Source organism: Rhinolophus hipposideros (assembly GCF_964194185.1).
Source record: "Rhinolophus hipposideros genome assembly, chromosome: 18".
NCBI lineage: Eukaryota > Metazoa > Chordata > Mammalia > Chiroptera > Rhinolophidae > Rhinolophus > Rhinolophus hipposideros.
The window spans coordinates 2120834-2146383 of NC_138064.1; the positions used below are offsets into that span (position 1 = coordinate 2120834).

Genomic DNA, 25550 nt, shown 5'->3' on the forward strand with positions numbered 1-25550 from the left:
ACCAATATATTCTCGCTGGCGGCTGGGCTGGAGACACAAGAAGCAGGATCTACATAATCTGCAACCCGCCCATCCTAACAGCAGTCCGTGCTTGCCAGCCACCATCTTCTTGCTAGCCCCCATTTTCTTGCTAGCCCCCATTTTTCCTCTGCTAGCGTAGCCACAGCAGTTATATTAGCGGCCAATGGCTTACGGGTTACAGCTGACGGCCAACTAGCCACAGCTGATGGCCATCTGATCACAGTTAATGGCCATTTACTACCCGAGCCAGCACCTTTCTATGTGAGGCCGAGAGCCTGGAAACTGCTTTTTGGGGCTCTGTCCCCACAATAATATTTCCATTTCCAATCATATGGTACACTCCATATCCTGAAAAATCCTCCTGCTAAAAATCACCTAGCTAGATACAACAGAACAAAGATCTTGTGTAGCTATATTTAACAATGAAAGAGAAAGAGAAAATAAAAGAAGACAGGAAGGAGGAGAGATGGGGGAGAGGGAGGAGGGGAGAGGAGAGATGACTACAGATGCTAAAAAGAAGAAAATTACAAACCTAACAGTAGCTGAATCCCTAATTCATCTCATGCTGATCTGAGCTTCCCAGAGTATTATACTTTATTAGCCTAAACAGATAAGGACAAAAACCTTAAACTTGTTTAAGAAAAAAATAAAAAGCAAGACTCTAACAGTGTATCATGAAAAAAACATTACAACAGGTAAATAACAAGATACCTTCTATCAGAGCTGGTGCAGAGAGAAGGGTGGTAGAGGGAGTGGAGGGATGGGAGAGATCAAAAACCCCTTTGTGAATTCTAGATAGGGATTTGCTTTTATGTAGCTTTGGGGTTTTACTGTATTTTCTCTGTGGTGTTAGATTCCCAATACAGAAATTAACATAAAATTGGGCTTTGTTTGAGAACAACCTGGAGCATTAGGCAAAAGCAAACACAGAACTGTACAGAAACATATCCACAACCTTGGCCAAAGGGGCTATCTACTGATAAAGGTGTGATAACAATCAGAATTATGAAACATAGGATGAAATGAGAAAGCACAGAGGAGACACCAAACTGCCAAATTAGACCATCAAGAAATTCAGGTAATGGAATTATCATTGCTTAAAATACAAAACTGACACAAAGTATCCTTAAAACACATAAACATAAAGTGGTATGAAAACATGAGAAAAAAACCTATTCCATAAAAAGAGAAAGTATATTTGAAAAATAACGCATTTAAACAACACATAATAAAGGGAGTGAAAAATGGAGTGAAATTAAAAATTCAATGGACAGGTTGAACATCAAGTTAGTCCCAGATGGAGCCAGAATAATAAAACACAATAAATATCTAAAGAAATTATTCAGAATGTAGAACATAAAAAAGAAGAAGTAAGATAGTATAAAAAATACGAAGAATCAATGAGATAATTTAAACAAAGTTTCAGAGAAGCAAAAAGGGGAAAAGGTAATTTTCAAAGGCATTCTGGCCAAAAAATGTAAGACCTCATGAGAGCAATGAATCTTCCGAGTTCAGCAGAAATTCTTGAAGAAGAAAATTCTGGAAGAAGAAAAATGATATGAGAAGGAAGGGCTGAGATGCAAGCAGAAAGGGTCAAAAAAGAAATGGATACAACTGCCGGGGACACGTAAACAGACACTCTGAAACAATCATAATAACAAGTAGGAACATTTTAAAACATGAAGTCAAATAATGGAAAACAAAACCATGAAAGATGAAAAAAGGTACTCAGAGCCAAAGGCCTCTGAGGCCAGTGAGCATCTGTGGAAGGCACAATAGACTAATAACTGGCAGTTCTTCTATCAAGAATATTTGTTAAAATTTGAAGCAGACCCACAAAAAGAGTATTTTAAAAAATCCATAACACCCAAAAACAGGAAAAAGTATCAGTTAAGAAAGTGTCAATCAATACAAAAAAAGGAAGGGAAGGAGCAAAACCTGAAGAATAGAAAATCGGGTAAATAATGTGTGAGGAATAATAAAAATAAATCCACATAAAGCAGTGGTGTGATTTGAAAATAATAAAGCAACGAACAAGGGGAACTATAAAATAGAATCATTTTTTTTAAAGGCACAATAAAAAGAAAGCAGATTAAAAGGGAAAAGTTTATAAAGAATAGATGGGACAAATAGAAAAAAAACATGGAAAGATGGTGGATTTAAATCCAAACATATTGATAATTAAATAAAATGTAATTGGTGTAACTATTAACTATTCCAATTAAAAGGCAGAGATTGTTCACTGGATGTAAAAGATTGTTAACTGGACCCAAAAAGAATGAGGTCAGCAAGTTGAGCCTGAACTACTGAAAGAACACTTTCTGAGTTACTGTAAAGAACTGAAGGGCCCTTCAGACTAACCCACAGCTCGAAGAGCAACCTTCCCACGGCAGTTTCCCAGGAGATGAAGGTCTGCGAAGGCATCATCTCCCACCTGGAGAGTCTGTCTATCAGAAGACCATCCCATGAGACGCCCCTCAGCTCTGATGCAAAGCCCATGTCAGGTGTTAGAACAAACCCTGTGCTAGTCATCTTCAGGGTACTGACAGCTGGATTCATATTTCTCATTTAAAACGGACACCTACATCTGAGTGGACATGTCAGCCCCCTGGAGATCCGCAGCCCAAAATCTCTAAGCAACCGAAAAGCACCACTAGAATCTCTCTCGGGGATTAAAGCTCGAGTCACCTGACGTGGTCGGCTCTCCCAAGACCCGGGAGCAGGCCAGTCCACCACCCCCCTGCTGCTTTGTACCTGCTCTTCCCTTTGACTATCTTTGCTTCATTTACTGATTATATTTCCAACATAACCTAATTTTTATTGCCTGAACAGAACTGTTTGGAAAACATTCTTCCTTTTTCTTCCAGTTTAAAACAATACTTGTCTGTTCTGAAAACATTAATGGTCCAGACAGAATCTTTGGTTGCGCCCCTTTAAAAATGTGTAACTACTCCCTCGCATAATGGCCATGAATGAGTTCACACCTCGATGGGCCTTAAATGACTACAATGTCACTTCTTCCATTGTCTCTCTAAAGTGGGGAAATTCAAGGAATAAGGCCACTCAGTCCTGGGAAGCAGCGATCCTTCTGCTCCCCAATACCACTTGGGTACTAGATAAAAAATCCGGTATTTGGTGGAAAACAAATGGAATCTGTTAGGGCATCTCAGCCTGAAAACTTGGACCAATCAAAGCCATGCTAATCTTCAATCCTGGCCCAAATGTAGACAAACTCAGGTGCTCTTTTAATGGCTCTCCTGAGAAAGCACATGATGACTGAATGTCACGTGTGCTGATGAGTATTCGGATCAATCGGCAGATGGAGAACATGAAGTCCCCGCCTGAGAAACTGGATTAATACTTCCCTCTAGCCTCAGCTGGCATGGTCACGTTAGTAGCTACTGCTGTCACCAAAAAGTCTCCCCTCCTCTGCCATCATCTCCAACATACACTCTTTTGCCCATAAACTTCGACCAAAATGAACCCAATGGAACTGATATTTTGGGTGTGGTCTTTTCGATCCTCTCTCCACCCCAAACCCCATAACATATAAGTGATTAGAAAAGTCAGATTGATTGCTCTCTGTTACTGGTGCCCCAGGACATATGTCCTATAATTCAAAGGTAAAGACAAATGTTGATCTCAGGGATGAGAATACCCCTAAGAAAAAATGTTTAATGGAAATACCTAGTAACATATAGATTGATGATTTAAGCTGTATTTCAGGAGGCTTTGGGAGTACAAAGTAAGACATCATCACCCTGTCAATTTTAGGGCAAAAGTACTGGGTATTGACCTGAATATATAATACATACACCTTTAATAGGATTTTTTTATAATCACAATACAAATAATTTTATATTCCAAATATTTTAAAATATCATTAAGCATGAACAATATGTTAAATATAATGTAAAAGAGAACTAAATTAAGTTGCTGCTGAGATCATAGCATAATTTTCATCCTAAGCACAGACACAGGGTGCTGGGTGTAGAGCAATATAAAAATAGTCAATAAACATTATAGATCAAATTTTTTATTTAAGATAGATAACAGTAACGTGGAGAGAATTCTACTTAAAAATTATAAATTAATTTGAAATAGCAAGTAAGGCCAAATAAATGGGAAAAGTGTCGCTCGTAATACAATCAGTTACAAAATGCTAATTTTCAAAAAAATAATAGCTCTGTTAATGTCTCATTATTTATTATTTTATGAAGTTGTATTTTTATTACTAAATTCCCTAAATGTGTGTCGGGGATATGGGGGATGTGTTTTATAAATAGCTAAAGTGCTTACCTACACCTTATACACTGGCATGTTCATTTTTTTCCTTATTTCCAGCCTCACATAACGTACCTTCAAAAGTCTTCTGGAAGGTTCACAGCTATGGTCTATACATGGCTTGGGTACTTTTTCAGTGTCTAAAGATGAAACTGAGGAAACATATTATATTTTATTACAGGTCTAAAGTACTATATCAGAATATTTAAATTGGCTTTTGAACTATAAAACAGATTATCTGTCTAATATTTCTCCTTCACTAAAAAATTAAGCAATTTTCCTAATGTGAAAGCATTCCTTTCAGCTAAAAAGAACTAAGCCAAAGATTTGTTTTATATACAATAGGAAAACCTCACAATTACAACGAACTTAAGAATTAATCAACTTTCTTAACAGTGAATGTTTGGCTATTGATTTCATAAATTTTCAACAACAGACTAATTTTAACTTTTGCATCATATATATGTGTATTCAATCAATATCCTACTTAACCCTACCCATACACTAGAAAACGTATTATTTGACTAACTTGATTCCTAATCACTGCAAAGTGATAAACCACAATAACAATACTGAGAAGAGAATGAGGCTGGACGGTGGTGGTGTCCATAGTAACTGAAATCATGGACACATTCCTGCATGCAGGCACGCAGGGGGCCATTTATTTAACAAATAGTTATCGGGTGTCTACTATGTACCAGGAGTTATTCCAGGTGTCTAGGATACGTAAGTGATCAAAATCAACAAACTCTATGCCTTTTTGGAAATTATATTCTAATGCAGGCAAAGAAACAGTAACAATAAAAAATAATCAGCATATAAACACATTGCACAAAAAGGTGATTAAGTACTAGGGTTAAAAAGAAAAGAAAGAGCAGGGAAATAAGTACTGGGATTTAAGACAGTGATGGGTCACAATTTTAAATTGGGTGGTAATTAGTGATATTAAAGCAAAAACAAATGAGAAGGACCAAGTTGCCCATGAGATAAGATACTGTGACTTCTCAAAGTCAGAAGCATGCATGGGATACTAGAAGGGCAGCAAGCAAAGGAGATGAAGTCACATGAGGCCATATCGTGTAGGCCATGATAAGCTTTGGTTTGGTTTGGCTTATATTCTGAGTGACAAGAAAGCCATTACAGGATTTCTGGAAGAGGAATAATATGGAGAGTAGCGTGACAGGTGACATTGTTGGCCCCGATTTTCCACTCTCTATGCATCCACGCCTTCACCTGGGCCGGTGTGTGGGCAAAGCATCGTGACTCTGGGATTGGGCCCAGGACTTGCCAGTGGCAATGCACAGAAGTGAAAGTATGCTAATTTGGGGTCTTGGTCATAATGTGTTTCCAGGCGCCCTCTTGGGCTTCTCTCATCACCACGAGCAGAGCTTCCCACTGGGGGCTGCTGCCACTTCAGACATGCTCCTAGAATCAAAACAGATGGAACACTGACAGCTAACCAAGCAAAGCTGGACCAACAACATGACACAGCACCACCTGAGTCCAGCCTGGACAGAGCCAACCCCAAAAAAGCTATGCTCAAAAAGCTAAAGAAAATAATGGACAAAGAAACACAGAGGAAAATGATGCCTCACAGAAGAAACTATCAATAAAGAGAAAGAACTTATAAAAACGAACCAAACAGAAATTCAGAAACTGACAATGACAACAACTGAAATAATTCACTAGAGGGTTTCAATAACACATTTGATTATGGAAGACAGAATCAGTGAACTTGAATATAAGTTAACTGAAATTATCCAATCAGAGGAGCAGAAAGAAAAAGAACACCTAAGAAACTGGTGGGACACATTGGGCATATCAACATATGTATAATGGGGATCACGGGAGAGAAAAAAATAAGGACTGAACTGAAACAGTACTTAAAAAAAGAAGTCCAAAAATTTCCCAATATGATAAAATACATGAATCCACATATCCAAGATCAATGAAATTCAAGTAGGCTAAATGCATAGGATAAATTCAATACTAAAACACAATATAATGAAACTGTCAAAAATCAAATACAAAGCGATCATCTTAAAAGCAGCAAAAAAGAAGTAACTCATCACATACTAAGAGTCCATAAGAAGATTAAAAACAAATTTGTAATCAAAACCCATGGAGATCAGAAGGTAGTGAGATAACGTATTTAAAGTATTAAAAGAAGAAACTTAAACCAAGAACACTATATATGGCAAACTAATCTTTTAAAAAACAAAGAGAAGAAAACATTCCAAACACAATGTTTGGGACATTACATAGTAAAAGAAAATAAGCAGTAATTTGATGCTATACAAAGAAATAAAGAATAGCAGTAAAGTTAACTACATAGGTAACTATAAAAGCCAGTACTGTATTTTCTATGTTTGAACTCAACTTTCCCCCTACACGATTAAAAAAAACAAATGACTAGGACAATAATTACAAATCTATTAGTGTACATACATACATAATAATGTGATTTATTGACAAAAATAGAAAGTGGAAAAACTGCACAGGAGCAGAGTTTGGGTGTACTGTTCAAACTAAGTTTGTATTAGTTAATTCATATAAAGTTATATGTTTAAGATGTTAACTGTAAAAAGGAACTGCTTCAAACTGATGAAAACCTTTTATGAAAAACTTACAGTTAATATCATATTCTATAGTGAAAGACAAGCTTTCCTCCTAAGATCAAGATTAATTCCTATATGTCTATAATTTTGCCACTTCTACTAAAAAGTATATTGGACCGTGCATGAAGAGCAATTTAGCAAGAAAAAGAGATAAAAGTTAACAAATGAGAAAGAAGTAAGCAAAATTATTGCTATCCTCAGGTGACATGATCTTCCATCTAGAAAATACTAAAAATCCCAAGGCTAAATAACACAAGTAGAACAAACAAATTCAGTCACGATTCCGAATACACACAAATTCAGTGAACATTCAAAATACACGTCAACAATGAGCAATGTGAGAAAGAAATTAAGAAAACAATTGCACTTACGATAGGATCCAAGAGAATAAAATATGTAACAATCAATTTAGCAAGAGGTGCAAGATTTATATACTGAAAAGCACAAAACATTGATGAAAGAAATGAACAAAGTCTGTTATGGTGTGAATGTTTATGTCCCCCCCCCCAAGTTCATACGCTGAAATCCTGGCACCCAATGTGACGAAGCCAGGAGGGGTGCCTTTGGGAGGTACTTAGGTCATGAGAGGTGAGCCTTCACGAGTGGAATTAGTGCTCTTACAAAAGTGGCTCCAGACAGAATCCTAGCGCCTTTCTGCTTTGTGAGGATGTCATTATAATTCTGCGACTCTAAAGAAGCCCTCACAGAACATGTGGCACCCTGATCTCAGAATCCCAGCCTGAAGCACTGTGAGAAATCAATGCCCATGCTTTACACGCTACCCAGTCTGCGGCACTTTGTCACAGCAGCACAATAGACTAAGACCAAGTTCTCAGTAAATGGAAAAAAACCCTGTGCTCATGGATTAGAGGACTTACTATTGCCAAGGTGGTAATGCTATTCACAGCTATTTACACATTCAGCACAATTCCCATCAAAACGCAATGGCCTTTAAAAGACTCCACCAAGAAACTATTAGAGCTGATAGATGAATTTAGTAAAGTAGCAGGATACAAAATTAATATTCAGAAATCAGTTGCATTTGTATATACTAATAATAAAACATCAGAAGGAGAAATTAAAAAAAAAAATCCCATTTACGATTGCTCCAAAGACTATAAAATACCTGGGAATAGATTTAACCAAAGAAGTAAAAGATCTGTACTCAGAAAATTATAAGACACTGAAGAAAGAAATGAAAGAAGATACAAATAGATGGAAACACATACCATGTTCATGGATAAGAAGAATTAATATAGTTAAAATGTCCATACTGCCTAAGGCAATATACATATTCAACGCAATTCCTATCAAACTACCAACACGTTTTTCACAGAAATAGAACATATAATCCTAAAATTTATATGGGACCATAAAGGACCCCGGATAGCCTCAGCAATCTTGAGAAATAAGAAAAAAGTGGGAGGTATAACAATACCTGACTTCAAATTATACTACAAGGCTACAGTAATCAAAACAGCATGGTACTGGCATAAAAACAGACACATAGATCAATGAAACAGAATAGAGAGTCCAGAAATAAATCCATGCCTATATGGTCATTTAATCTACAACAATGGAAGCAAGAATGTTCGGTGGGGTAAAGACAGTCTATTCAATAAATGGTGCTGGGAAACCTGGACAGACACATGCAAGAAAATGAAGCTGGACCACCTCCTCACACCATATACAAAAATAAATTCAAAATGGCTTAAAGACTTAAATGTAAGATCTGAAACCATAAAACACCTGAAAGAAAATATAGGAAAAAACTTCACAAACATTACCCAGAGTAAGATTTTTACTGATATATCCCCTCCCACGAGGGAAATAAGAGAAAAAATAAACATGTGGGATTACATCAAACTAAAAAGTATTTTCACAGCAAAGGAAACCATCAATAAAACAAAAATGGATCCTACTGAATGGGAGAAGATATTTGCCAATGATATATCTGATAAGGGCTTAATATCACAAACCTATAAAAAAACTCACTCAACTCAACTCCAAAATAACAAACAACCCAATTTAAAAATGGGCAGAGGACATGAAGAGACATTTTTCTAAAAAGGACATAAAGATGGCAAACAGACATATGAAGAAATGTTCCACTCACTAACCATCAGAGAAATGCAAATAAAATCTACAATGAGATACCACCTCACCCCAGTCAAAATGGCTATCATCAATAAATCAAACATCAAGTGCTGGTGCGAATGTGGAGAAAAGGGAACACTTGGGCACTGTTGGTGGGACTGCAGATTGGTGCAGCTGCTATGGAAAACAGTATGGAGGTATCTCAAAAATCTGAAAATGGAACTACCTTATGACCTACGAATTCCACTCCTAGGTATCTATCCGGAGAAATCCAAAACTCTAATTAAAAAATCTCTATGCACTCCTATGTTTATTGCAGCACTTTACACAATAGCTAAGACATGGAAACAACTGAAATGCCCATCGGTAGATGACTGGATTAAGAAGCTGTGGTACGTTTATACAATGGAGTATTACGCAGCCATAAAGAAGAAAGAAATTTTACCATTTGCAACAACATGGATGGATCTAGAGAACATTATGTTAAGTGAAATTAGTCAGAAAGAGAAAGACAAATACCATATGATCTCACTTATATGCGGAATCTAGAGAAAAGAATAAGTGAATGAACTAATCAGAAACAGTTTTGGAGACAAAGAGGAAAAACTGAGGGTTTCTAGATGGGCGGGGGTGTGGGGATAAGGGGGAAGGTGAGGGGATTAGAAAACAGTGAGTAACCACAAGATGGCCACAGGGTTCTGAAAATTAATTTGGGGAATGTGTTGTAAAGATTTTGTAGGGTATCCAATGGACAAGTGTCCCATTAGGGAGACCACCTCAGGGATGATGTTGATGACTGATCACTGCACTGTACACCTGAAGCTAAACAATAATGAATGCCAACTATAATTTTATATATATATACATATATACAAGAAGCGGAGTACAGCATTAGGAATAGAGACAGTGGAAATGTAATGGCTCCGTGCGATGTCAGAGGGATAGTGGATGGGGTTCACACAGTGTGAGGGATATAAATGATAAACGTCTAAGTAGTACTTTGTCTTGTGTATCTGAAACTAATTTTAAAAAAAGAAAAAAAATTATTACAGAAAAAAAATAAATAACCCAATGGATTTTATTGACAGAAATGGGAAGAAAGATACTAAAAACATAGTATTGCAACTGACTTCAAAGGCAAAAACAATACTGGAAAGGCAGAAAAAAATTGGAGGACACCCACTTCCTAATTGAAACTCAATTCTTGTTTTTTTCAGAAAATACTGGGTCTCCATTCTGCATTGTTAGGAAAAGCACCCTAAGCTGTTAGAATGGTCCCTGTGGTCCGCAGGATCAACCCATCCTAGTACAATTAGATGCTTTTTCAGGTGAAATCTTTAGAGCTAAAGATCATGATAGGCTTTCCTTATACTAAATGCCTTTCTATGTCAGTTATCACAGCAAGGGCTAAGTTATCCAGAGAGCAAACTTTTCATTAAGTACATGAATCAGTAGAATTTTATTCGGGGAACTACTAGAATTAAGGCAAAGTAGAGAACATGAAACATTCAGATTTATAACATTTACATTGAAAAAATGCTGCTGGAAATTCACACATCTTTAAAATTAGCTTTGTGTTTTCACAAATTTCTTTTCTTTAAAGAACTATATATACTTACCTGAAAATGTAAAGAACAACTCATTTTGCAAACCAGCTTTTTGCATTTTAACATGATGGCATTCAGACTTCAGTAAAGAAACTTCACATGAAAGGTCAAGCACCAATTTGCTTAAAATCTGAAGAAGTTTCTTCTCAAAAGAAATATTATAGATACTATTGCAGGGGGCTGCGTGGTACCGAGCTGTGAACTGGTAATAAAAACGAGGCTCACGATAAGCTATAAAGAAATGAACACAGAAGAACACAAAAGTGGTTATTTAAGCAATTCTAGCATGTGGCAACTATTCAAGAGAAATCCTTAAATGGATCAATTCACAGGATATATATATATATATTATAGACATATGTTCATTTATCAATAACCAACATTTACCTAACGGTTACTAAGTGACCAATGGAATTACAGGCACCTTACAAACAGTAAGTTACTTACGTCCCCTAGCCTCATGTAAGATGGTTGTTACTTTTACATCCATCCTGAGAAATGTAAAGAATACAGAGACGACGTCACAGGCCCAATGACCATGCTGCCGAAACTAAGATTCTAAGCAAGGAGCCTGGCTCTTCAGCACTGCATTGTACTGCCTCAGACTCACGAACGAAAACTCCTCTAAGTTTAAATAACCATCTTTGAAGAAATTGGAGTCATACAATCACTAACAACAAGCAAAGAAAGTATGTATCTAACAAGTCTCCAAGGTTTATTGAATTGAATCACATCTGAAACTGAGAACATTTTTTGTCCTATTCATTTCAAAATCTCACTAAAAGGACACAAGAAATATAAAACGCTAAGAAATCCACAACAGTAACAGAAGACGGGGCACCCTGTGGCTGCTTCTGCTAAGGAAAAGCCCCCCTGCCTGTCCCTGGTCGAGGCTGAGGAGTGCCCCCACTCACGCTGAAGGGCGAGAGCCCATGGTCCACTTTCCCACCTACTCACTGAGGTCCAAATTAAGGGCACCTACTGAGCTACTGTCAGGCTCTGCGTACAAGGTATAGACCAGACAACTTCTAAATGCTGAGCGAATGATCGCTTTCTTTCACAAATGTCAATAAAAATCACAGACTATCCCACCCCCAACTTTGAGGAAACCAGGGAGTTAAGGAGAAGCAAGAACGTGTGGAAGCACACGTCCCTTGAAGGAGCGTTTGAGTTTATTAGGTTAAATCCCCGAGTGGGATAACTGTGTCCTTCTTTGTGTCTTCTTACAGCCTTTGTTTTAAAGTCTCTCTTGTCTGGTATAAGTGTTGCTCCCCCAGCTTTTTTGTTTATTTGTTTCCATTTTCATGAAATAACTTTTCCCATCCCTTTACTTTCAGTCTGTGTGTGTCTTTTCATCTGAAGTGAGTCTCTTGTAAGCAGCATATGGAAACCTTATCCACTCAGGCGAAGGCAAAGGATAAGTACCTAAAAGTCAATTAATGTACGAAGCATTAAATATTTTTTTTCAAATCCTAACTGGTAAAGATAAAAATATAACCCATAACTATTATACAGCTTTTTAAAAAGAAGGAGGATAGGTAAATATTAAGTGTTCTTGAAAAATTAAAAAAACACAAACACGAATACTGAAATTGAAGAAATTAATTGAAGTAGCAAATAAACACAAGGTTAAAAATCAAACTGTTTGGAGACCAAGTTATGAAGTTGTCGCACAGCAGAGAGGAAACTTAGATACACTCTTCTATGAGCAAAGGAAGAGATTTGGAGGAGAGATTCCAATATCCAACGTCAAACTGAAGGAGTTCCTGGAGGGCAGAGCAGAAAGGGCAGAAAAGGTAATCAAGAGACAAACAGGAAATGTTCCGTAAAGATGAACAAAGATTTGTGTCACCATGTCAAAAATCCCATTAACCAGTGACCATGAATACTGAAGTAAGTGTCTCATTGAGACATGAATCTCAAAAACCTATCCTGCTCAGCACTGGGAACCTTGTTCAGCATAGTAAGAAAGACGAACCTAACTAACTAACTAAGTAAATAATATCATTTGTAGATTACATAAAATTTTGAAAATTTAAATTATCCTTTATTTAGGATAAAAAGGTCAATCAGATAAAGGCAAACAAAATAGTGAATACAATATATCTGACACAAAATTAAAATCAACAAAGCTGCATATCTGTATATGCACGTATCTCTTAGTTGTTCAGACACACACACACAGGGAGCTCACGCAAACAGGTAAATTTAAATAACCCATCGTGACCAAAAAATGCACACTGACACCATAAAATACCATTGTTAACATATTGGATCAGCAAGAATTCACAATGCAGTATTAAGGGAACTTCAGGAAATGGGGTTCTCATATACTATGGCAGAAATGTAAATTGGTACACTCTGTAGGGCAACTGGCAGAAGCTATCAAAGTAACATTATGAATACTTTGTATAAGTTTTACCTTATAGAATTCATCCTACAGAAATATTCACAATTTAACTTTCGTAATACAATACAATTTCATAATACAAAGCTGGCTTGCGTGCGCGTGTGTGTGTTACACACAGGTAGGAGGGAGCGAGGGAGAAAGAGAGAGAGAGAGAGAGAGAGAGAGAGAGAGAGAGAGAGATCCTTAAATGTTCCATACAGTACTGTTTTAAGAAGAGAAAAATTGAAACAAACTGAATGATCAACTGAGGAATGCTCAAATAAAATCTGCAATACCACATAGCCATTACAAAGATTAAAGTGCGTCTGTATAATGAGATAGAATAAAGTACCTGATTTGTTTTAAGCACAAAAATGGCAGGTTTCCAAAAGGTTTCATCCCGCTGGCATTGCTAAATAGTGGTGCATGGTGGGTATCATAAAGGATAAGAATACCAATGTTGGAACCAGAATCCTCACACTTAAATCTGAATCTCCCCCATTCTAGCTGTGTGGCCTGGGGCGAGTCACTTCCCACCCTGTGCCTCGGTTCCCCGATCTACACAAACCAGAAATATCAGTACCCACTGTACTGTAGTGGTTTGCCTTGAGGATTAGGTGAGCTGAATATACGCAAACCCGCTAGAATAATGCCTGCCTGGCATGAGCACGCGCTACATGTGTTTTGTTGTGAGTACAATTACACGTAAAATACAGCATCGCCTGGAACATAATCAATGCTCGGTAAATGTTAGCTATCATCCTCATTACAATCAACCAGCATTCCTATTGGGCACTGTTACATTTGTCAGCTCATATAAATATACCCTTCTGAGTGATTTCAAAGTATATTTGTTGTAAACTAGATACATCAAATAATAAAATGCAGAAAACTATGTAACAAGAATGAAGTGTGACTGATTAAAGTTTGTTAAACAAATTATTTGCTACCATCACAAATTACCACAAATTTAGTGGTTTGAAAATAACAAAAAATTTATAATCTTACACTTTTGGAGACTGGAAGTCCAAAATGAGACTTGTAAGGCTAGAATCAAGGTGATTTCCTTCTGGAAGATCCTGTAATAAGGACCATTATTCTGGGCCCACCCTGATAATTCAGGATAATCTCCCCATCTCAAGATCCTCCACTTAATTATATTGCAAAGTCCCTTTTGCCATTGTAGGGTAACCTATTAACAAATTCCCTTTAAAAAAAAACATGCTAAAATAGCTAAACATTTGAAAACATGAAGAAAGTTGAGAATATAAGTAGGAGCACTTCTTACCATATATAACATATTTCAGTTGGAGGTTTGCAGCACCTTCGTCCACAGTAGGTTTGTACTCGAGGAAACAGGTGTAAACACCAGTCAAGCTCTCCTCAAAGTTCTGAAACACAAGGCTGCCTGTGGATGTTACTTGTGTGCTGTTATTTCCTAATAAAGGAAGATACAGTAATTAGTTGTTTAAATTACATGAGATTGAGGTAAAAATAACTAAATTTATTTTCTAAGCAAAGTAAAACCATTAAAATTTACCTATAAAATCATTCAAAGGAGTGGGGGCCTAACTACTCATTGTGGCTGGTGTTTGTTGGCAGTGGGTGCCAGGGTGACCTTCTTAGAAACAGGAATAAAAAAGGACTCATCCTTGAGGAAGAGTAAGCAAGAAGTATTAGGTCAGCGCTGAAGCTGGAAGAGGGGTTGCAGCACCTGTGAATGCCACACCCTAAGACCCAGGGACACCATACCTGCAAAGACTAAAGCTTAATCAGGACATTAGAGACTGCCCCTCTCTCTCAACTACCCATCACGAATAGGAGTCTCATAAAAAGGAAGTGGAATCATGCTAGAAGAGCTGCAAGAAAAAGACTCTCTGTGAAGAAATTTAGAAAAGGACAAACCAAACCCTAGGAAATATTAGACATTGAAGAAATATAACTTCTCATGAACTTGCCTACCCCTTAAACATTTTTAAGAGTATCCAAAGTTTTCAGCAACCACAGCACAATCAATATCGAATCCAAAAAATTCCTAACTAGATAAACACAACTCCTAATACTAAAGGCTTAACAGTATTTTTAGAAGTGTTCATATTTAAACATGAAAATACCTATCTCAATATTTAATGTTTTATACAAGATGTCCAACTTTAACAAAAAATTAGGCTTACCAAAATGGTGAGAAATGACACGTTTCCAAAATACTAAGCAATCTCAGGGCAAGACTCTTAAATAACACGGACGTCAGCAGTACCACAGTTAATTTGAAATAACTACGGTTAATGTATTAAAGGATTTAACGACAAATGCAGACAACATGCATGATCAGATAGGTGATTTCAGCAGAGAGACTGAAACTGTAAGAAATAATCAAATGGAAATGCTAGAATTAAAAACAAAGCAAAACAAACAAAAATTAAAAAAAAACAAAACAGTAACACAAATTAATTATTTCCTTCAATGGGCTTACAAAAAGACTTGACACAGCTAAGAGTCAATGAACTTGAATGTATGTTAAAGAAACTACTCAACCTGAATAACAAAGAGAAAAAAATGAAACAGTCAAATGACCAAAAAAAAAAAAAAAAAACAAGAAGAAAGAATCCTCAAGCTATGGAACAATATCAAACAGTGTGACATATGTGTGACAGAATGCTCAGAAGAGGAGGAACAGGATGGGGCAGAAGAAATATTTGAAAACATAATGGCTGAGAATTTTCAAAAATTAATGATAAATACCAAATTACAGCTCAAAGAAGCTTAGAGAACACCAAACAGAACACAAAAACACAAACAAAAAGATGCATATAATATTCGAATCACTGAAAATGAAAGGCAAAGAGAAAATCTGGAAATTAATCAGGAAAAAGAAATGGCACATTGCCTCTAGTGGGACAAAGATAAAATTATAGCAGGATTCATTATAAACTATGCAAGCAAAAATAATAGTGTCGTCATTAGAATGTTGAAAAAAATCTACCAATCCAGAACTGGCAACCAGCAAAAGAAAAAGATAAGCAAATGTATGCCAGAGTAAACAGAGGAAAAGAAATAAGAAAAATAAACGCTGAAATCAGTAAAATCAAAAGCAGAAAAATACCAGACAAAAACTAGCACAGAAAAAGAAATCAAACCAGAAGCTGGTCCTTTAAGAACACTGATGAAATAGTTAAATCTGTAGTCAGAGTGACTGAAATGAAAAAGAACAGACACAACCAATATCAGGAGTTATTGAGGGCACACCATATAGGTCCTGAATATATTAACCAGATAATAAGAAAACATCACAAGCTACTTTATGAACATAAATTCAAGTTGGAAAAACTCTAAGTTGGACTAATTCTTTGAAAGACACAAACTACAAAATCTCACAAAATGGTGAGAAGGGAAAAATCCTATTCCTATCTCATTCAGATTATATCTGTGAACGCTGAAGCCAGACATTAAAGGCACGTGACTTCAGGAAGTATCTTATTCTCTCAACGCCACTGCTTCCCACATATAAAATGGAGAAAATGGCTGCACTGACTGCAAAGGGCTGGTGTAAAAATTAAATGATTACTATGTATAAATTGCTTAGAACTGTATCTGATATAAATATTATGGAAGTATTTATTTTTATAAAATGAAAACACTAAAATATATTCTTGCAAAGTACATGTATGCATATACATGTACTCATATACATTTGTGTATATGCATTTGAAAATGCATAAAGAAAAGCCAGGAAATAAGATTGTAAAAGTTCAGGACAGTGTTTAATTGATGAGGGTTTGGAAAAGAAGAATGGGATGCTTACACCACTTATTAAGAGATTCAACAGTCTCAGTAACGGTACATCTGGACTTGTACAGCCGGGTCAGGGATGTTTGTGTTATTGTACTTCATGACTTACATGTATCTTATACATCTGATATACATCAGATGCCTCATCATAAAAACATTAAGGTAGAGAAAAATATAATCTTTGGTTTCATTTAAAAAATGTAATCATCATATAATGTGATGGCTCGGTGCGATGTCGGAGGGATAATGGAAGGGGGGATGGGGGAGGGGAGGTTCACAGTGTGAGGGATATAAATGATGAACGTCTAAGTATTACCTTGTTTTGTGCACCTGAAACGAATAATATATATATATATATATGGTGATGGAAGGAGAACTGACTCTGGTTGGTGAACACAAAATGCGATTTATAGATGATGTAATACAGAATTGTACACTTGAAATCTATGTAACTTTACTAACAACTGTCACCTCAATAAACTTTAATTAATAATAAACTAAATAAATAAAAATAAAATAAAAACACTCTACATTAAAAAAAATGTAATAAGGGTGTAGTTACAGAGCAAGCCCAACATATGGGTGTATATACGCTTATATATGTTTGCATGAACATTTGGGAAAGTGGGAAAGTCCACACACCAAAAAGAGTTACTTCATCAGAATGGCATTAGGGTTGGAGTGAGAGGTACATGTCTTCTTCTAATAAATACATTAGCTTTGAAAATGCAAATCATTGAGAGAGAGAGAGGCAGGCACACACAGAGAGAAGGGGTAGGGAGGCGGAGGAAGAAAGATCAAATCTAAGACTTGTCCCCCACACTCTAGGACCCATCTAAATAATCTGAGTATTTCTCTTCAAAGAAATGTTCAAGTGATTACATAATTACATGATTTCTTTGGCTCCATTTTAGGGTAACTACCTTTGGAGTACTCGTAAAAGGATAACTACAATGTAGTTTAGTCCAAAAACATTCTCTGTTTTTCAAGCTCTAAGAAAATTAGATCACAGTTTTCAGTTATTTCTGAAATAATAATGATTGCACTGAAAACTAAAATATAATCATGATGTCAGAATAACTGAATTTCCTGAGAATAGTTGTTATAAATATAAAATATAGAAACTATTATATTCATATGATTCTATCCTTATCGAGAAATAACTGCATTTCAGTACATCTATTTTCCATTATTAAGGTGAATAAAATATGGCTCCGAGTTAAAAGGTTCAAAATTAAATTATAAATTGTACTTTGCAATACAAACTGCAAGACTAGGCATGGCATCATCGAGAAAAAGAAGTTTGAGCTTTTAATTTACAAATCAATGGACTAAAAAATTATAATAGAACAAATCAATACTTTAATGCTTCTATTTTGGAACTTGCGGTTTCAATATAAAATGTAAAACATATTTAATATGCATGTTTGCAGTACATTATGTGCTACCATCAGAGAGCAAATGAAACAAAATCTGATTATACTTTCAGTATTGGTCATTTTACAGCTGGCCCACTTCCTTGACTATCTTCACTGTCTGACCTCTCAGGATTTCTGTGGCCTCTGCTCATGCCTTCCTACAACACTACCGTGGTCAGACAGAGGGTTTGTCTGATCTTTGTGCCCCTCCCCCACAAAGCCAGGGACAGTGGCACCCACCAAGCAGTCACCCACTAAGAGCTGAATCAACTTTGAAGAACCACACCATAACTTAGGAGTAGAGTAACTTTAAACCTTGAGCTATTTTAGAATCAACATAGACATTATACCAAGGTACAGCTGAGATCATTCAACTACATAAAATATAAATGAAAACATATTACAAAATAAGTATTTCCCATGAATGTTTCCTTAGCAAGTCTTTGTAGAAATATATTGTTTTCTTCCATCCAAGGTAACAAAATAAACCTGTAGGCTTTCATCCACAGGCACTATCTCAAAATACCAATAAGGAAAATATGGAAGAAAGAAAACATGGTTAATAGAGCAATAAAGAAAAACTTCCTCAGAAGGTATGCGAAACTGATTAGATGCTTCATTGAACAGACCTTTAAAATGAAAATTCATTAATCTGAATTTTTAGAAAGGCTGAAAACCTAACAGCTAAGCAAGCTAATCTATATTTTTTGAACTACACTGCAAAAACAAATCAGCTTTTAGCAAGTGAAAAATTAGAGTAAAAATAAGATAGGCATTTTAAAATAACAAAATAAGAACTGGAATGGAGAAAAAGTTGATTAAATCAGTCATACCAATAGTAATCACTATGTGGAAAAAAATACCTGCATGAGAATAAGATCTTGCTTCCCCCAAATTTGAAAAATGTAAGGCTACCATTCAGATGTACCTCCAGCCCAGGTCTCCTCTGGATGAATATCTGAGCGCTAAGTCCTTCTTTTTAAAGCACAGAATCAGTAATATACTAACACACAGCCACTGTCCACCATGCGGTATATTTAAAAGCATGTTTTTGATACTAAAATATTTAATGGTAAGGTTAGTCATTTAAAAAAAAATTTGGTAGTAGCATTTAAGATAAATTCAAATACAATCTATATTGTCAGGAGTTTGGTCAGAAAGAAATATAACATCAGAAAATATAAAATTGTAACTACTCATAAAGTCTCAAATTATCCCTGTGTGAGGATGCATAAAATGAAACCATATTTATAAATCTATAGCTCAAAGTGCTCATTTGTATTTTTAATAAAAGCCAGAATCGGGCCGGCCCGGTGGCGCAGGCGGTTAGAGCTCCATGCTCCTAACTCTGAAGGCTGCCGGTTCGATTCCCACATGGGCCAGTGGGCTCTCAACAAAAAAAAAAAAAAAAAAAAAAAAAAAAAAAAAAAAAAGCCAGAATCACATTTGCTTCTTTATATATACTTTTCTAACAAAAGTCTGACTGAGGTAACCAAAATGATTTTCTGAACTTAAAAAAAAAGTAACCCCGTGTTGAATATACATGCTTAAAGAACTCTCCAAACAGTTCAGTTATGTCTCTATTTCAAATTAAATCTGTGAGAGCTGGTCATACCATCTACACTGTGAGATACAACTCCAAAAGGAAATCAAAGAAGTGAGAAAATGGATAAATGAGATGAAATACAAATATTCCTTTTGTTCTTAGTGTACTTCAGATATATCAATTTAATTATGATAACTGAAACAGAAACCTACCTGAAATGATTTTTCCTTTTGGCCCATACCATTGGAATGACGGGTCTATCAGTTCTGAATTTCGCAGCCGCTGGGTTACACATAACACATGCGGACTCTTTTGATGGAGCAGAACATATACTTTCACTGGAAATACAATGTTAAAAGGTTCCAGTAATACTTCATGTGCTTACATGGTCTGCAGTGCCTTACGCTGTTGCAGTTTGGATTACATGTTTTCATAAGTTTTCTTTGGATGATTGCTATTGCGTGATAAGAACTAAATTTCATTTTACTCTATGTAACTAATATTCAAAAATATACACATGTATTTTGTGTTTGTGTATGTGTGTGTCTCAGTCTGAACATAATACATTGATCTTTTTATTCAGAGTTCACATGTACTAATTTATTTTATTCTCAGAATATTATTTTAAATACAAAGTATTAAGATAATTCTATATCTGTACTTTATTTGTAAAGGAACTAAGATAAATTTGTTTAAAGGAATAGTACATTATTCTCAATTATGTAACACAATGTATTGAATTAAAAAAATTATAATGTGATTAAAAAGTCAACAAATATGTACTTTGATTGATTTTAATTATTAAGCATTTCTCCACTTTGCTTTAAAATTTAAAGAATCCTCATCATTAAGCAAGCAAAAATCATATTCTTGAGGAGATACAAAAGGAACACAGTAAAGATTCAATTGTTTTGAATTTACTCATAAGTAAGCTTTTAGAAAAGGTTCCAACAACTCCTCAGTAATTGGATGCCAACTCTTCATTGCTTCACCACATACAAAGATTTTTGTGATCTAGTAAAATAAAAATTGTTTTTGAGGATCAAAATTCGTCTTAATGTTAAGGAGGTTGCAATGTTTCACCATACAACATGATGTTTACGGAATGCAGCTTTTAGATAGATATCCTTCCTTAGGTTAAGAAAATACCTCTGTTTTTAGTCATTTGTTCTTATCAAAAATTGCTGTTGAATTTTAACATTTTTTTCTACATTGATGGATGTGATCACTTTTTTTTTCATGAATATTGTATGAAATGTTTGGTATTACTAGATTGCTTTTCTGAAAATCCTAATTGATCATGCTCTTTAACACTGTGGGATTCGATTTGCAACTACTTTTCTTGGGATACTTGCATCTATATTACATGTAATATATATGGTGTATAATTGACCTATACTACCCTTTGTCCTTTTCCATTGTATCAGTTATTATTTAGCATTTAGTATTATTAAGTTCGGTATCAAAAGCTATAATAACCACATAAAATGAATTGTGCACATTTCTTTTATAAATTTTCTCTGTCAGAATATGTAAAGTGTTTTTGTCCTGGAAAAATGAAAATGATGTCTCTCCAAATAGAGACTATCAATAAGAAGATAGAAATTATAAAGAAAAACCAAAAAAAAAGAAAAAAATTATGGATTAAAAGGTACAACTGGATTGGAAAATTCACTATAAAGAATCAATACCAGATCCGAGCAGGCAGAAGAAAGAATCAGCGAACTTGAAGATAGAACAATTTGGCAATATGCAATTTAACAAACAGAAAAAAAAGAATAAAGATAAATGAACAGTACTCATAGACTTGTGAGAAACCATCAAGCATGCCAGTATACAATTAAGACAATTAAGTATACAATCAGACAATCAGACAATATACAATCAGACAATTAAGTTTGCGAACTCAACCTAGATAAAGTGCTAATACCTCATTGCTGAATATCACTACAGTCACCTTTGAAGTATTCCCCTTGGGAAGCTATGCACTGATGCCAGCACCTAGACCACCCTTCAAAGCAATACTAAAACTCTTTTTCTGGAATGGCCATCAGAGCTGTCATCGTATTACCCTCGATGTCCTGAATGACATCAAAATGCATTCCTTTCAATATTTCCTTTATCTTTGGGTTTAAGAAAGAAGTCATTGGGGGCCAGACCAGGTGAGTAGGGAGGGTGTTCCGATACAGTTATTTGTTTACTGGCTAAAAACTCCCTCACAGACAGTGCCCTGTGAGCTGGTGCATTGTCGTGATGCAAGAGCCATGAATTGCTGGTGAAAAGTTCAGGTCATCTAACTTTTTTCATGCAGCTCTTTCAGCACTTCCACATAGTAAACTTGGTTAACTGTTTTTCCAATTGGTACAAATTCATAATGCATAATCCCTCTGATATCTAAAAAAAAAGTTAGCAACATTTTTGCAACAAGTTCGCAAACTTAGTGGTCTGACCTTGTGTGTGTGTGTGTGTGTGTGTACTCTTACTTTCAAGATTCTGCCTGTTTTTTGGATTTTGACAGTTAATTATGATGTGTCTAGGTGTGTTATCTCTTTGAATTTATCCTAGTTTGAATTTGTTAAGCATTTTCGATGAGTAGATTCATGTTTTTGTCAATTTTGGGAAGTTTTTCCATTATTACTTCAAATATTCTTTATATATATAATAGCTTATATATAAAGAATAATGTTATATATATAATAATGTTATATATATAATAGTACATATATAAAATAAGTCCCATTTAAAACTGGAGAGGAGGGGATTTAAAGGAGGAATTTTAAGGCATGTGAATTTGCCTGAATCAATAAAAAGTATACAAAAAACTTTGTACTTGGTGTCTCATGTGACTACTGCAAAATTTTATGAATTCAAAATCTTTATGATATATGGCTCTCATGTGAAAAAATTTTAGTATATTCAAACTGCATACATTAAATAATGTGGTAATTACTACATAATAACAAAGAAACATTATAGGCAACTTTAACTAAATAACTTAGAAATAACTATTTTTTGCATAGTTAAGCAATTACAGAATTAGACTTGGATGAATCTAACTATATGGAAACAACCTTAACCCACTGTCATGGAGGGAAAGGAGCCTTAGGAGACTAGTGTAACTGGGGGACATCAGCCTTTTGAACAAGATTGATAAAATTTAAACAAATGGTAATTACTTTCTTAAAATTACTGAAAATCTATTTATTAATACCTGGATAATCTGATGACCCCACTATTTTCAGCGAATCTTGGGTCAAGCGAAAACCTCTTGGTAATCGAATAAAATATCCAGCTATCAAAAATAAAAAGAAAAGAAATGAGCAACAATCTGCTTCCTGAGAAATTCCACGATATTCAAATAGTCCAGTGTCACAGAACCTGGATCTTGGTTTAAGGAGTGAGCCATAATCAATCTCCGCCAACACCTGCCATCCCTGTTCCAACTCTACTCCCCTTATATGCGCCAATGAAATTAATCTACCCAATGCTCCCCCTATCATATCTTGCCTCTGGCTTTTTCTGCATCCACTTAGAATACTCTCTTCATTTGTAAAAGTCAAAACCCACCACCCTTCAAGAGTCAGATCACAAGCCCCTCCTCCTTCAAACCTTGTGTTTGTCCTTAACATTTCTTGCCCTTCTACAATACATAACCGGCACTTCTCTTATAACACCCACTCTGCATTTATCATAGTTTTTTATGCTCACATACCATTTTCCTTATTCAATTATAAGCTCCATTGCTGGTAGGATCGGTGTTTATATCAACACACCAAGAATCAGTACCAAATACTATCTCTTGTACATAGTAAATATTAAATGACTGTTAAATATGATATAACTGATATTCTTCCCTCATTGTTGAATGAGCAAATGTTATGGTCATAATAGCATGCGCAGAACAAATGGAAGGAGTAGTACCAAAAAAGTAATAAAGCATATACCTAAATTACCTTTAACAGGGAGTAAAGCGCAAAATGTATGGCAGTCAACGTGAGACCTGAGTTTAAATCCTAACTGCCACTTTGCGGTGTTAGGAAAGTCACTTCAAATACTGGGAGTTTCAGTTTTCTCACCTCCGTAAATTCCAGACTTACGGAGTTGGTACTAAACGGAACATTGTATAAAGTATGAAAAGACATCAGTGTTGACTCTTCATAGCTTACAGGTTAAGATGACCCCTGCTCATGCTATTTCTTATATCCCCAGGGCTGCTCTCGTTATTGGATCAAAAGCTGGCACACACACCCTATCGTGTTTGGTGTGAAACCACGGCCACGGCAATAAGTATCTTCCCCTACAGGGACATGAATGACTGGCTCTGCTCTGCTTGTCCTGGAATAATGACCTTTACTCTCCTGACTTGAGTGTATCTCGGAACCGTCACTCCATTTCCTTTCTCCTCCTCATCCTATGCCCACCTGCACCGCCCTCCTACGGTTACATTCTCGGAGGCCTTGTCTTCGCATTTCCCCTTATTTGACCATATTAAACACATCTCTTTTGGCTTTATATTATTCAGCTCTTGGAGAAACTTTATTATTATTATTATTTTTAAAGCCTAACATCTGAAGACAAAACAGTGCAGCCAAAACCCTTCGAGTTAAATGATATCAATTCCATTAAACTGTCACTTTCGTGTTTGGTCATCAGCATCTTAAATATATTTTGAGAACAGGATGGACACGTAGTTTGGTTCTCTGGATGCAAAGGAGGAAACAAATGGCGGCAGCAAAACGCCAAAACTTGAGAATCGCAGTCTCCCCTGTATGTGGAGGTACAGCCAACAGATGGCGCTGCAGGACCACGGACGCCCACTCCTCCGGAAACTCTGTCCCAGTGAGGACCGCACATCACGTGACGCGGGCAATGACTCGCGGGCGACCGGGGAGTGTGCTAGCGGCCAACGAACTTGAACCTCGAGCCGTGGGTGCTGTAATGACCTCTTCTGTCGACACGTCATTAGCGTCCCCAGCCATTCGCTGCCCTGTGTGAATGCAGGCTCCTCCGCACCGTTTCCTCTCAGAGGCCCCTCTGCTGCCAGGATCAGCGCGTACGTGCGTCCCGGACCCGCAGGGGCACGTGACACCGACACAGCCAATCTCAGGAGCCGAAGCCGGCGCAGCCCGGGCGGCAGTGCCGGCGCCGGCGCCTCACCTGACGGGGACGCCGGCGCCACGAAGGCGCAAAGCAGGAGGACGACGGCGGCCCGGGAGAGCGGGGGGCCCGCGGCCCGGCCCTGCCGCGCCCGGCCTGGGGTCGGCGCCTCCATCCACACGCCGCCGCCACCCGCCGAGCGTAGGCTCAGAAGGTCGTTAGGCAACGCGCGCCCACCTGCCCGCCGGAAGTTGGCGGGCGGCCGACCCGGAAGGACGGCCGGAAGGAGGGGCGCCACTTCCGCCGGGTGTGGTCGGGGCGCCGCAGGCAGGTGAGGCCGCCCGCGAAGGGAGTCTCGCACTCCCCGTGGAGCGATGCCGGCCAGGGACCCGTGGAAGGTTCTGGAGCCGGGCCTGCAGCCCGAGCCTTTACTTGGCGTGCGCGCCTTGCTGGCCCGCGGGGACTCAGCTTGGGGCCCACCCGGAACAGCAGGTCGTGAGCATGGAGTTACCACACGCCAGCCTTCACGGGCCTGCCTGGATCTCCCCATGGCAGCTCCTGGGACCTGATGGGTGTGTGGAACTCAACTGGGGGGTAAGTGCAGTGCGCGCCAACTGAGGCGGAAAGGAAGGGCTTGGACCCCAGTGGGAAGCTCAGTGGAAAGAACAGAGGAAACAGCCCTAG

At 37.0% G+C, this 25550-nt stretch overlaps 1 protein-coding gene across 1 annotated transcript in view; it reads right to left on the reverse strand.

Moving 5' to 3' along the window:
* ZPBP (zona pellucida binding protein) overlaps positions 1 to 25417 on the reverse strand; it is a gene marked incomplete at its 3' end in the record, with an annotated part of 45234 nt that extends 19817 nt beyond the window's left edge. Inside the window, exons 1-6 of the mRNA XM_081079378.1 lie at positions 24927 to 25417; positions 22981 to 23061; positions 19982 to 20107; positions 14305 to 14454; positions 10640 to 10858; positions 4381 to 4457 (exon numbers count right to left, since the gene is read on the reverse strand). Of these exons, the coding sequence (XP_080935504.1) occupies positions 4381 to 4457; positions 10640 to 10858; positions 14305 to 14454; positions 19982 to 20107; positions 22981 to 23061; positions 24927 to 25416 (1143 nt within the window). The 5' untranslated portion in view covers position 25417. The remainder of the gene's footprint in view (positions 1 to 4380; positions 4458 to 10639; positions 10859 to 14304; positions 14455 to 19981; positions 20108 to 22980; positions 23062 to 24926) is intronic.
* Between the last annotated feature and the right edge of the window lie 133 nt (positions 25418 to 25550).